Here is a 13,663-nt window from a genome sequence, read left to right on the forward strand (position 1 = left end):
CCCCCGACGAAAGATCTACGCTGCAGAGATTCCCGAGAACCCGAAGACGCAACTTTCCGCGGTCGAAACTCTGCTCAACTCTAGCCTCTCTCTTCGAACTTAACGGGTGAGTTCATACCCCTACTTTTCAATTCTTTTCACATTTTAGGGGGGAAATACAAGTACATTACAAATCAAAGTATCGTGTTATAAACATAATACCTTTCTTATAGAGTTTTGATACAAATATCTTTATGTTTAAAGGGCTATTATATCACCAAGTTGTTCTTACAAAATGGAAACATACTTTTTGAGAAACTATAATGGATATAGTTATCAAGTTATTCATACATTATACATATACATCTTGACAAACGAAATACTTTCAAAAGAAGTAAAGTCTTTATTATCGTAAATCTATTTATACCAAGTAATGTGAGACATTCAAACTTCAACGTACTCGTATGTATGCATTTCAAGTCCTGTATTATATACCATAATCTCTTGGAGAGAGAGCATGATACTTGTGTATAGATCTATACGAGATTGACAACCCCGCACCTAAACTATTAGCTATAGTTAGACCGGCAGGTCTGGGGTGACAAATGTCATAACACTACAACACCTGAAGAATGTTGTTACAGGCCGTCAGTGTCAATAGTATGGTTATAAAACTCACATAAAAGTATAAAAACAAGTTTGATTTACGAGATTCATATTAGCATTCAGTTTTCCACTTTATTGTTAACACAAAGTTTATCATTATTATTCAAGTATGGAAAACACTAACGCACTCCAACACTGGAAACTTTTCAAATCATTTATAGAAAATATTGGATTTTCTGAAAACCTCGTTCATCGATTTACTATCAAAAAGGACATACATTTCAATGCAAAACACTTATGAACTCACCAACTTAATTGTTGACACTTTTTCAAAACCACTTGTATTTCTCAGGGAATCAGTAATACGGGTAACTACCAGCTTTTGGAAGAGGAACACTAAGGATGTTTTATTATTGAACATTTATCATCATATTGTAATATTCTTTTGCTAATATGTATAACGCAACAATGTACGTTTTCATTATATATATGATGGTTGTGTTACTTTCTTTACAATATTCAATTGTTGTGATACTACGTGAAGTCATCCACCCCCAAATGTTTCCGCCATTCTGGTTTGGGGGTGTGACATAAGGTGGCGGATGCTCTTTCACGACAAACCGAGGGCAGCACTGAATTTCAAGTCCTTCAGTCTACTTGGTCCTTGCCCTTGGAAGACCTGAATGAAGAAATCAAGAACGACTCACTCATTCAACAAGTGAAGGCTGACATAACAAAGGGTAACAAGGTGCACGTGGGATACTGAGTCGAGAACGACAGGCTCTTGTATAAGTGCAGGTTAGTAATTCCTCATAACTCAAGGCTAATACCTACTTTACTCAAAGAGTTTCATGATTCGGTGATCAGGGGACACGCTGGGGAACTGAGAACCTATCAAAGGTTAGCCTTTGAATGGTTTTGGGTGGGAATGAGAAAGACGGTGCAGAAACACGTTCAGAAATGTCAAGTTTGTCAAACTCAGAAATCCTTAAACACACATCCAGCCGGATTCCTTCAGCCTCTAGCCATTCCAGAACAGGTGTGGGACGACATCTCTATGGATTTCATAGAAGGTCTACCTAACTCGAAAGGATACAATGCCATTTTCATGGTGGTGGACCGCCTCACAAAATATTCACATTTCATAGCAATGAAACACCCTTTCACAGCAGTGTCGGTGGCAGTTACATTTGTCAAAGAAATAGTAAGACTCCATGGGTTCCCAAGAACCATAGTTTCCGACAGGGACAAGGTTTTCATGAGTTCGTTTTGGTGTTAGCTATTTAAGTTGCAAGGTACTAATTTACTCAGAAGCACCGCCTACCATCCCCAAACGGATGGCCAAACGAAGATAACCAACAAATTGGTGGAGCTCTACTTACGTTGCTTCATACAAGGGAATCCTCGAACGTGATCAAATTGGTTACCTTGGGCTGAGTTTTGGCACAACACAGCCTATCACACGTCCAGAAAGATCACACCTTTTAAGGCGTTATATGGTCGAGACCCACCTCAGGTGCTTAAGTTACAAGGAGGGGAGACAGTTGTTTCTACTGTGGAGGAACAATTACTAGAGAGAGATGCCATACTCGATGATCTTAAGGGACATCTGCTCCAAGCCCAACAAAAGATGAAGAGAGAGGCGGATAAAAACCGCTTGGAGGTTTCGTTCAATGAAGGGGAATGGGTATTTTTAAAACTGCAACCTTACAGACAACAATCTGTGAGACACGGACCATTCCAAAAGTTGGCTGCTCATTACTATGGGCCTTTCATGATTATCAAGAAGGTGGGATCAATGGCCTACAAGCTCCAACTGCCTGAGACGGCCAAGATTCACCCCGTATTCCACGTTTCGCAATTAAAAAAAACCATTGGGGATCAGGTAGCAAGGCCCACGCTACCAGCCCACTTGTCGGAGGACATGGTTTTACAATGGAAACCAGAATCTGTTTTGGGGGTGAGGAGCCAAATGGAGAAGAAAGGACAAAGAATGGAGGTTTTGATCAAGTGGAAGGACATACCAGATTTCGAGTCCACATAGGAAGACTTCACCAATATCCAACAAACATTCCCAGACTTTGACCTTGAGGACAAGGTCAACCTTTAGGGAAGGAGTAATGTGGTGCACCCACCAGTGCAATTCACCTATCAGAGAAAGAGGACAAAATAGATTCCAATTATGGAGGGGACCACAGATACTCTCGATAGCACTGCAAGAGTAGTGGGACAGCAGGGGCAATTTGGGAATTAGAATCATTCTCTGTCTTGGCAGTCTATATAGTCGGCAGGGTATATCCTTTTGGGGAAGAAGCAGAAAGAATTAGAAGTTTCTTCTATCTAGGAGACCTTAGCATCTCGAATAGCTATTTCTATCATTTCTATTGTTCTTGTTCTTGTTATGAAGTGAATAGTTTAATACAATCATTTGACTGCCAATCAATTTCTTGATATTGTGAGTGAGTTCATAACAGTACGCAGGTGCCAATGTTTGAAATAATGGACGAAAGACTGTTGGATGTAATGTGTGACTGTTTAAAACCGGTTCTATACATAGAAAACAGTTGCATAGTTCGTGAGGGAGATCCAGTGGATGAGATGTTGTTTGTGATGCATGGGGAGTTGCTGACGTGGGCTTTGGATCCAAATTTGTCTTCAACTCTTCCCATTTCAACAAGAACTGTTAAACCGCTTACAGATGTTGAAGCTTTTGCTTTGAAGGCTGAACATCTCAGATTTGTTGCTTCACAATTTAGGCGTATGCATAGCAGGCGCTTCTACTTTCAGGTAATAACAACCAACCTATTTTCTTGCTATATAAAAAATGTTGATAAATAGTAGCAACCTACTTTCTTTTTTTGTGAATAAGGTCATTTTTAACGTGTTACGTGTTGGAGTAATCTATTTTAAGGGAAAATGTCACTAAATACTAACCAAGTTTCACAATTGTGTTATTAAATAAGCTGTAATTATTTAAAAGAAAATTCAACTATTATATGTTTTACTGTTTATAATGCTATAGAATATTCCATCGTATTTATTAATAAACCTTGATATGAATATAATATATACAGGTACTACTCACAACAATGGAAGACATGGGGAGCTTGTTTTATACAGGTGGCATGGCGTAGACACTGTAGAAGGAAGCAAGAGGTGGCGTTGCGGGAGGAAGAAAAATGACTGCTGGAAGCATTGGCAAAAGGTGGTGAAACCGCCTCCCCAAGTTTTGGAGCCGCCATTTATGCGTCTAGGTTTGCCGCCAATATTTTACATAGTTTAAGGAGGAACCATTCACATGGGACAAAATTATTGCTGCCTGTGGTTCCCACAAAAGCCGGTGGAACCCGATTTTAGTGATGATCATCTTGAATAAGGTACTATACATAATACATGTTTCATTTATACAGATTTGTAGAAGATTATCTTGTTGTAATTTATGAACAAGTCTAGTGAGGTTGGTTGTGCATATAGATTTGGATTCATTTTATTTGAGCAAAGTGCTTCTGTATGAAGTTTTGTATAAATAAAGATATGTTTCTTTTTTAAACTGAAAATGACCAATTTACCCTTACAATCAAACAACAATTTTTCATGTCTATCAAATTTAACATGAAAAAAAAAAAAAAAACATGTCGAATAGGTAAATGATTGCATCTTAATACATTAAGCCAAGTTTTTTTTTTTTATTTAACCCATTAAGTTATTCTCTTCAGATTAAGTGAAATATATATAGGCATGTATAACCATCTAGATTCAGACTTAACTCACTATGGACATTCTTGGAAGGTTATCTAGTAAATTATGAACAAGCCTTATGAGTTAGTAAACAGATTTGGATTCCTTTGAGGCTAACGATCATCTGACATACATTCCAAAAAACAACTTTAATGTGAATGGAGTTGGGTTAGGGAAAAGGAGAAAAATATAAAGGGTTGGTGTCATAAAACATTAATTCAGGTTCTTGCTTAATCTATTAAGTCCTTGTGTCCAAATTAACTCAAAAAGAAATAACCACGGATTAAATGCTTAATCCATAATACTCATTATAATAATTTTGGATATACATATATAAAATGTATGAAATACTACAACACACTTTGATAGCAACCAAAGAACAAACTACTTCAAAGTTTGAAGTAGAAATATAAACTGATTGGTAGTAGCTGAAAATAATCATTTGGATCCTCATAGAAAATATATTGTTTATTTATATTATATTAGAGGCATCTAAAAATATCTTGATTATCGGCTGCTTTTATACATACCATCCACGACATTCTGCAAAATGGTTTCAATAAATTATTGAAGTATATGATTAAAAAAAAAAGTTGATGATTATTTGAATACTAGATAGGGTAAAGAGGTAATTATTTACCTGGTAGTATTTAAGAAACTGGGCTCTCTTCTTCTTGAAGGTTGGAGTTAGCAGATCTCGATCCATGTCAAATGGTACAGGATCAAGATGAACAGCTTTCACAAATTCAAAACCTTTCAACTGCCATCAAAATTCAGAAATTTATAGAGTAAATTAATATTTTGGTCCTAAAAATTTTTCTCCTGCAACTTTGGTCCTTATTTGAGATTCTTGTAACGTTTTTGGTCCATGTTCCAAGTAAATTGACTATTATTTTGGACCTTGAACATAGCTGATTTTTGCAAATTTGGTCCCAAAATATAGTCATTTGATTTTTAACACGGACAAAAATTGCAAGTGAAAATTTTGATTTACACTTTCATAAATTATACATATATATAAAAAATAAATAAATAAATAAAGATAAACCTTTTTCTGTTTAGCAATATTTGTTAGGTCTCCAAGAATATAAGCATTTGTTTTGGGGTTTTCACAAATGGTACAGAAATCACCATCCACCCCGTTTTCTACTGCCCATTGTTCAAGTGATTCTTTGTTTGGGTTCACAACCGCAACAAGGAAAGATTCAAAGCTGTTTCCATATACCCATATCTGAAACATGTAAAATCACCATTTTGCCCTTCAATGACCATAACACGGTGAAAGAGAAACGTAATTAACAATATATATATATATATATATATATATATATATATATATATATATATATATATATATATATATATATATATATATATATATATATATATATATATATATATATATAGATAGATAGATATTTACCGAATCAATGCTGGGAACAAGGGAGAATATGCTTTCTAGATTCTCGACGGAGACATACTCGCCTTGTGAAAGCTTAAAAATATTCTTTTTTCGGTCAATGATTTTCATGCTTCCATCCGGTTGCCACTCCCCAATATCCCCTAAAATCTTCAATTTTAGCCTTTTATTTTTTTTCTTTCAAGAAAATAGTTTTGGTATATACAAAAACAAGACTATTTTTTGGTAAATAACGTGTCTCTAGTCTAGATCTTTTCAGCCACTTGCCCCTTATGTGGGGTCCACATGTGTAACTTGTAAATTAATTTTTAGGTTCAACAAAATAATTGAGTTCAATGGCCACTTTTAAAAAAGTATTTGGCATTACTTAAATGCAAAAGCTGACAATGGAAGAATTACAAAAATACCTGTGTGGAACCATCCATCTACAAGTACTTCTTTGGTGAGGTCTTGACGTTTATAATATCCGGAGAATAATGAATTTCCACGTAATAGTATTTCTCCACGTGGAGGTGTAGTGGGCCCCATCCCTAGAGCATCGTATCCCATTTCAGGAACTGAAACCAAACATACATCCACATTTGGTAATGGTGGGCCCACTGTCCCACTCATTGATAGTTCATTTGGTTGTGCAACAAATGATCCCGCACACGTTTCTGTTAAACCTATAAAAAAAAATTCACATATGTATTTAAAGTTGATTACGATTTTACAATGTAATAATATAGGGTAAAAGGAGCAAAACCAAAGAGATTACTAAGTAAAGGGAACAAAAAAAAGGATCCATTTTGGACCAAAAGGAAATAAAATTATGAATGGGGACCTAAAATGAAAAAGATTGTTTTTGAACTAAAACCAAAAAGATTGCTAAGCATAGGGACCTCAAACGAAAAACGCTTCCTTCTTTGACCAAAGCAAAAGAAAAAAAATTCACTAACCACAAGAACTAAAAAAATAAATAAATAACCAATTCTATTTTTTGGACTAAAACAAAAGAAAATTACTAAACACAGGGACGAAAATTTAAAATTAGTTCCCTATTGGAACGAAAATTACTAACTGCAGGGACCAAAAATGTAGTTTTTAGTTTATGCTATGTAACAAATTTATTTTATACCGTATCCTTGAAGAACATGAGCACATGTGACCACTCTTAAGAAGGTTTCCACAGAAGGAGAAAGAGGTGCTGCTCCAGATAAGATAAGTCGCATTTTTCCTCCTAGACCTTCTTTCACCTATTTTTTTTTTAAACATAAATTAAATGATTAAAATACCATCTACATATCTAATGATTACAAAAAAAAAAAAAAAAAAAAAAAAAAAAAAAAAAAAAAAAAAAAAAAAATCAACTACATGCATTACCTTACTAAAAATAATCTTGTCAAACCTTGGTGCTGCCTCTTCATGTTTGTACCCTCTAATCATGTTATGCAGTTTGCTGCAGATATAAAAGTCAACTTTTTTAATATGCAACTTTCTGTATACATATGAATGAAAAAAACTATCTGTATATAAAAAAAAAACTCACTATGTATATGCAATATTAAATAAAGTATGCTTGAGAAAACCGCCTGAAGAAATTTTCTCCAGCAACCCTGAATAGATTCTGTCTAGCACACGTGGCACAGCACAGAACACTGTTGGCTTTAGCTCTTTCACATCGTCTATCAATAATTTTATGTCCTGAAATTCAGTATCAAAAGAATTCTTACATCACAATATATATGTATACATGCAATGCATGTGAGTGAGTGTGAGTGTGAGTGTATATACACAGTTACACACACATACGTATATATCTATAAATGATGTTATATATGACCATTGAAACTTTTCCCATCTACCCTTTTGACCATTAAGGCTTTTAAAGGGACGAGTTTGTAAATTAAGTTGATGTTTTGTGTTTATTTTACTATTTTACTGGTTCGAGCATGTTTTATAGGTTTTTTGTCTACGTGGCGTCCATGTGGCAGAGACATATGATACCATGTATGTGCCATGTGGCACATAGGATGCCATGTAGGGAAAAAAAAAACATACAAAACATGCTACAGTATGTTACAACGATAAAACGAATACAAAACATCAAGTTAAGTTCTAAAAACCTTTAATGATCAAAAGGTGAAAGGAAAATAAATAAATAAAACTTTAATGGTCTATATGACATAAACACCTATATATATATATATATATATATATATATATATATATATATATATATATATATATATATATATATATATATATATATATATATATATATACACATATTACAAAATTTTTGAATTTGATTATGACTTACCCCACGCCAAAATCCTATTGAGGCACCAGTGGAAATGAACAATTCTTCAATGACCCGATCGAATATATGGGCAAGAGGTAGATATGAAAAAAATACATCGCTCACTTGGAACTGATAAAAACCAGAAGAAAAAAAAAGTTAAAAGACATGTGGGATTAAATTAAAAAGGATAAGAAAATAGGATGTAATTAAATGCACAAAATAGATGTAATTTAGGTTGTTTGTTAACTAATAGTATTTAATAGTAACCTCTTCACTCATGCTGTCAAGGTGGTGATTTACTCCAGACAACATTGAAAGAATGCTTTCATTGGTTAAGATGACTCCTTTTGGTTCACCAGTAGTTCCACTTGTATACATGATTGTACAGATGTCACTTCTAGTCTTCAATGGCAGCTCAACTCTGTCTTCAACTTCCTTTGACTATTAATCAACCAACCACATCAATCATATATAGATTATTATAATTATAATAAAAAAAAAAAAAAAAAAAAACAAACAAACAAACAAATTTACACAATATAATGAGTTAAGAATATCAGATCTGCTTACCAGATGTAAAAATTCTTCCCAAGAATAAATTTCCAAACCACATTTTTCAGCAAGTAACTTCTGTTCATTTGTGATTGTGCTAAAGCTAACAAGAGCTATAAAATAAGACAAAACATATTAACTCATGAGAGGGGTATTTATGTATTTATTATGAGAAAAGCAGATAAATAAAACTTACTTTTCAAGTACTTCTCGGTATCAGGAAAAGTTTTTAACACCTATAAACAGTGAGAACGTTTTTGTAAGTGACAACATATAAGCATGTCCAGAATAGTACATATATATATATATATATATATATATATATATATATATATATATATATATATATATATATATATATATATATATATATATATATAACAATTAAGCATCATAATTTTTCTTAATGACGATGTAGATAGAATTACTTACCTCAGAAATTTTAGTTGCTTCTGCAAATATAATTGAGACTTCTGCATGACATATGATGTATTTCACTGCACCAGCACCTGAAAAAATGTTGCTTGTTTACTTGGTATGTAATCAATTTATTTAAAAAGATCTTTACAAAAAAAAAAAAAAAAGAAAAAAAAACTGGAACAAAATGTATTACCTAAAGTGTCATATAAAGGAACACAATGAAGGCCATGAGCATTGCAGGCCTACAGAAGATTTAATGCAATTAGTTGAATATCCTTGCAGCATATAAAACTTCAAAATTATAGAATGTAATTTGGATTATAATAATGTATATAAATCTGAATCATCAAAGTTACCTGCATGCTTACAACCCAATTAGTGCAATTTATCCCATATATTCCACATCGTGCCCCCTGAACATGAGCAACTGTAATGGTAAGCCTTTCTATACTATCACAAGTGAATAAAAGCAAGTAAACTGTAAACTATATTAGAAAAAAATCCTCACTTTCTTAATTCCACGACTATAGATGGATTCTCCAACATTCAGTACAGTATCATATACTTCTTTGTAAGTTAACCAAACATATTTACCAGCCTGAACAAAATCAGAAACCACTCAATGAGATTCAGAGGAAAAAAAAACTACCGAAATCATAAAAAGAAGCAAGATTATGTCTATAATTAAGCACCTTGCCATCAATAATCTCCCGCTGGCCAAGCATCTGGTTGTTAGGATATTTCTCCACCGATAAACTGTGTAAAAATAGAATATAACAGCTCAAATGACCGTGAACGTTAAGTTCTTTGCAGTTCTTTTGTTAATTTTTAGAGCAAATCATATTAATAAGAGACAAATAACACCAGATTCCAGGTTCAAAAACCTAATCCTAATTTACAAAGAGCGATTACAGATAATCGCAAACGCCTTTGCAAATACAAAAGGCTACTAAATACCAATCTAAACCTATTTATAATGTTACAGGTTCAAAAAAATTACGTTCTATCGTCGACGCGAAGTAGATTTTACACATCAAAAAATCACAAATGCATCGATAATTGGACATTGCGAGCACGACAATGCATTTGATAACGGTGTTGTACATTTAAACATTTCATATCGTGATGTTTTTTCATAAAATTTAACAATACAGCAATATAGTAGATCAATCAGTTCATCTATTTGAAGACGAAATTATGTAGCATACATCAGACAACGCAATTACATTATAGACACACAGAGATTTATCCATATTGCATCTATATAATCGACAAATTTAAGCGCACATAGCTAGATACTTACACGACAGTTCCATTTTGAAATCAACACTCTGCATAGTAGCATAGGCACTATGCATCCATCTTAGAAGAAACTAGAAGAAAAATGATTGTAATAGCGGGAACTAAAACAGACTAGTATTGACTTTCAGCCGTTGGCCCATCGAATACATGTATATGGGCCTCAACCCAAAAGATATGAACATAATTGTTAAGGCTTTTACTTTATACTATTTATTATTTAATTTAATTTGGGTCAAATTTTGCAAAAAAAAAATCATAAAACCGTCCTAATTTTCCAAAAATTTTAGAAACATGTTATAGGTTCTTGGGTCTAATTTTGCAAAAAAAAAAAAAAAAAAAAAAAAAAACCAATTTTAAGAAAATATAGTGGATTTATTAAAAATACTCAAAAATTCTTAACTAACCAACTAACCATTTGAGTATGTATCTTTTAAAGAAAATTACAATAAATAAAATTACAGCTGCTGCTTTTAAGAAGATACATACTCAAATTGATTACTTTAGACTTTTTGAGTATTTGGACTTTTTAAAATATAAATTATGTGTTGACTTAAATACATAGTTTTGTTTCTTTCTAAATTAATTGAAAGTAACTGTTATTGGTGAAAATCAATTTTTTACCTTTTTTACCTTGTCTTAACCCTAAAAATCATATGAATTGCAGCCTCGTATGTTTATTATTTTCATCACCACCGGCGACTTACATATAAATTTACTATTTTACTTCTTTCTTGCTAAATATATAACCATCGTTTGTCAAACACTAATAAACAGTTTATCAAATTATAATGTTTTGGTAAACTAATTCAAACCTTTTTGTAAGACTTTATTTTGATAACGCTTAAAATAAGCAATTTGACAGAAAAAAATAAATAAATAAACACACACACACACACAAACAACAAGTTAACAATCCCAAACACCCCTAAATCTTGGATTAAATCCTTGAGAACAAAATACAATGAATCCTGGATGTTATGTTTATAATGGTTAAAACAGAAATTTTGAATATTAAAAAAATCGGATATAACAAATTACTATAACAAAAGAACAATAAATCATGCATGAATGTAAATTTATAACATGAAAATACAAAAACTAAAAGGAAGAGGAAGAGGAGAGTTGGACCTACCGGAAAACATCCCAACAACTATTGACACCGTCCTTGAGTGGCCGGAATCCATCTTTTGCCAGCACATTCCGGTACACCGGACCAACCGACGGCCTGCCACCTTTTGCTTCTTTTGCTTTTTCAATCTCTACCACATATTTCTTCATGGCCATTTTGTGTTTTTTTCTTATTTCTTTTGTGAGAAATGAATGAAGAAAGAGTAGCTATAAGCCTATAAATAATAACGAAATTTAAAAATGGGCTTTCAAAGAGTTTCACGAAATTGTGTATGTGGGTGGCCTAACAAATTGTTTATAGTACGAAGATCAAACCCTCAAAGACAATTTACAGTTGCAGGTGGCCACCACAAAATAAATGGTCAACTAGTTGGTCAACAAGAAAAACAATTTTTTTTGTTTTAATTACATTTAATGTCTTGTTAATTCTAATTAATGCAAATTTGATTTGCTTCTAAATGGATTGACTGGTTGATTAAGATGGTCAAATATGTTCTTTTTTATTGAATGTAAATACTGTAGATTGGTACGGTAATTTTTCTATTTTTTCGTGTAAATGATTGTTTTTATTTGGCAATTATTTAATTGGAAGTAACATATTGAGAAATAATAAATTGACATTGAATGTTTTTTTCCATTGTGTTTAACAAAGTGGAAAGCATTGTTACATCATATTCTATTTTCGAATGAGATGACTCCTATAAAAATAAAAGCGTACATCATGTATCAAAATAAACATCTTGGAAATCATTTATGATAACATCCATAATATTGGCGGTAGAAATTCGATAATTTCTTGGTGTGAAATCTCATGTGATGGCTTTAAGTCGGTGAAGGATATGTGGAATATTGTGATGTATATGGAATGACAGAAATAAAAGGGTCTTTAATAACATTCCTTTTGTACCAGCGAATACAGTGGAAAGGATAAAATCGATAACTTTCATTTGAAGCAAACATAGAGGATTACTCAAGAACATGGACCGGAGAGTATGGAATTTAGGTCTTTTTCTTTGTTTGTAACTTTATTTTTTGTATTTTCTTTTTCCTGTCTTGTTCTTTTCTTGTTCTGTACTATTCCCTTGCATTATCTTGATGTGAGTTTTTAATATATTTGTTGTTTTCAAAAAGAAAAACTTAAACAATTACAAGTTCATCTCATCTTCTTTTTAAATTTTAAAGTTTTTGTGATATTTTTTTTCATGAGATACAAGTATATATACGTAGCAGTTGCTAACTACACCGTTCATTTTTATATTTTATATTTTTTATTTTCTAGATATACATATAATTTACTTTTTTGATTAGGATGGTGATGATCACACGATGAGGTTTTGGCTCTAGTTCTGGTACAGGTTTTGGCTCCGGCATCGAACCTATTGATGAGCGTATGCGTGAGTTCATTTCGGCTGAGGTTACTCGCGATATCTTAGATGCTACCCATGTGTTGTTCGGTACCATCAAGGAGGAGATTTTGGAGCTGATGGATGAGAGGATCGGGACTTTTCGAGCCAAGATTGTTGCAGGTCAGATTGGAGCTCGAGCTCCCTCATTTCGGGAGTTCAAGGCTTTTGGAGCTCCTAAGTTCTTTAGGGCTAAGTGTCACACCCCCAAACCAGAACGGCGGAAACATTCGGGGGCGGAGGACGTCATCTCAAGTATCATAACAAATGAATAGTAAAGAAAGTACGCACAACCATCATATACATAATTGAAAAGTTTACATGATTGTAGTATTACATGTTTGCAAAAGAAATCAATTACATTATGGTGTTCAAAAGATTTAACTAACGCCTGGGCGTAAGTCTTCAAAAGCAGTTGCTAATCCTGTTTAATGATTCCCTGAGAATACAAGTTATTTCAAAGAAAAAGTGTAAACATTTAAGTTAGTGAGTTCACAAGAAGTTCATTTGAATGATTGTATACCATTTGAAAAGTTCGCGTTTGATTTCAGTAAATCTGATATTTTCTTAAGAATGATGTTGTAAAACCGTAGTTGTATAGAATGGATGTATTCGAACCAGAAAATCTTATATTTTCCTATATGTGAGAAGCAATCTTAAATAACCAAGATTGTAACTTGTAAGCAAATATGTCACACTTAGGATGAAGAATGTATAGTTGTATGTTTAAGTAAAACTGGTTAAGAAGGTGTTTATCCTGATTTATGAACATGCTAATAATACTCCATTGTATAGTTATTACCCCCTGAGCATGGTTGAGTTAAATATATT

At 32.9% G+C, this 13,663-nt stretch overlaps 1 protein-coding gene and 1 pseudogene across 1 annotated transcript; one reads left to right on the forward strand and one right to left on the reverse strand.

Annotated features, from left to right (window-relative positions):
• The first annotated feature begins 3,069 nt into the window (after window positions 1-3,069).
• LOC111876022 (cyclic nucleotide-gated ion channel 1-like) lies at window positions 3,070-4,116 on the forward strand (annotated as a pseudogene).
• Window positions 4,117-4,596: 480 nt separating this feature from the next.
• On the reverse strand, window positions 4,597-11,637 carry LOC111876018 (long chain acyl-CoA synthetase 4). The gene is made up of 18 exons (XM_023872534.3): window positions 11,434-11,637; window positions 9,692-9,755; window positions 9,508-9,597; window positions 9,356-9,412; window positions 9,193-9,241; window positions 9,012-9,088; window positions 8,776-8,815; window positions 8,598-8,692; window positions 8,295-8,468; window positions 8,046-8,156; window positions 7,272-7,426; window positions 7,106-7,181; window positions 6,861-6,978; window positions 6,151-6,408; window positions 5,747-5,886; window positions 5,372-5,554; window positions 4,964-5,083; window positions 4,597-4,866 (listed from the first exon to the last, which is right to left on the reverse strand). The coding sequence occupies exons 1-18, from the start codon at window positions 11,583-11,585 to the stop codon at window positions 4,831-4,833; spliced, it is 1,995 nt and encodes a 664-aa protein (XP_023728302.1). The 5' UTR covers window positions 11,586-11,637; the 3' UTR covers window positions 4,597-4,830.
• Between the last annotated feature and the right edge of the window lie 2,026 nt (window positions 11,638-13,663).

Source organism: Lactuca sativa, chromosome 3 (assembly GCF_002870075.4).
Source record: "Lactuca sativa cultivar Salinas chromosome 3, Lsat_Salinas_v11, whole genome shotgun sequence".
Taxonomy (NCBI): Eukaryota; Viridiplantae; Streptophyta; class Magnoliopsida; order Asterales; family Asteraceae; genus Lactuca; species Lactuca sativa.

Bases quoted from the DNA above. Each gene is read 5' to 3' on its own strand.
- LOC111876018 (XM_023872534.3), bottom strand. From the start codon at position 11,585: ATGGCCATGAAGAAATATGTGGTAGAGATTGAAAAAGCAAAAGAAGCA. The intron at 8,816-9,011 runs GTAAGTAATTCT...CACTGTTTATAG, and splicing joins AAGCAACTAAAATTTCTGAG to GTGTTAAAAACTTTTCCTGA. The intron at 5,887-6,150 runs GTATTTTTGTAA...TGAAGATTTTAG, and splicing joins AGATGGATGGTTCCACACAG to GGGATATTGGGGAGTGGCAA.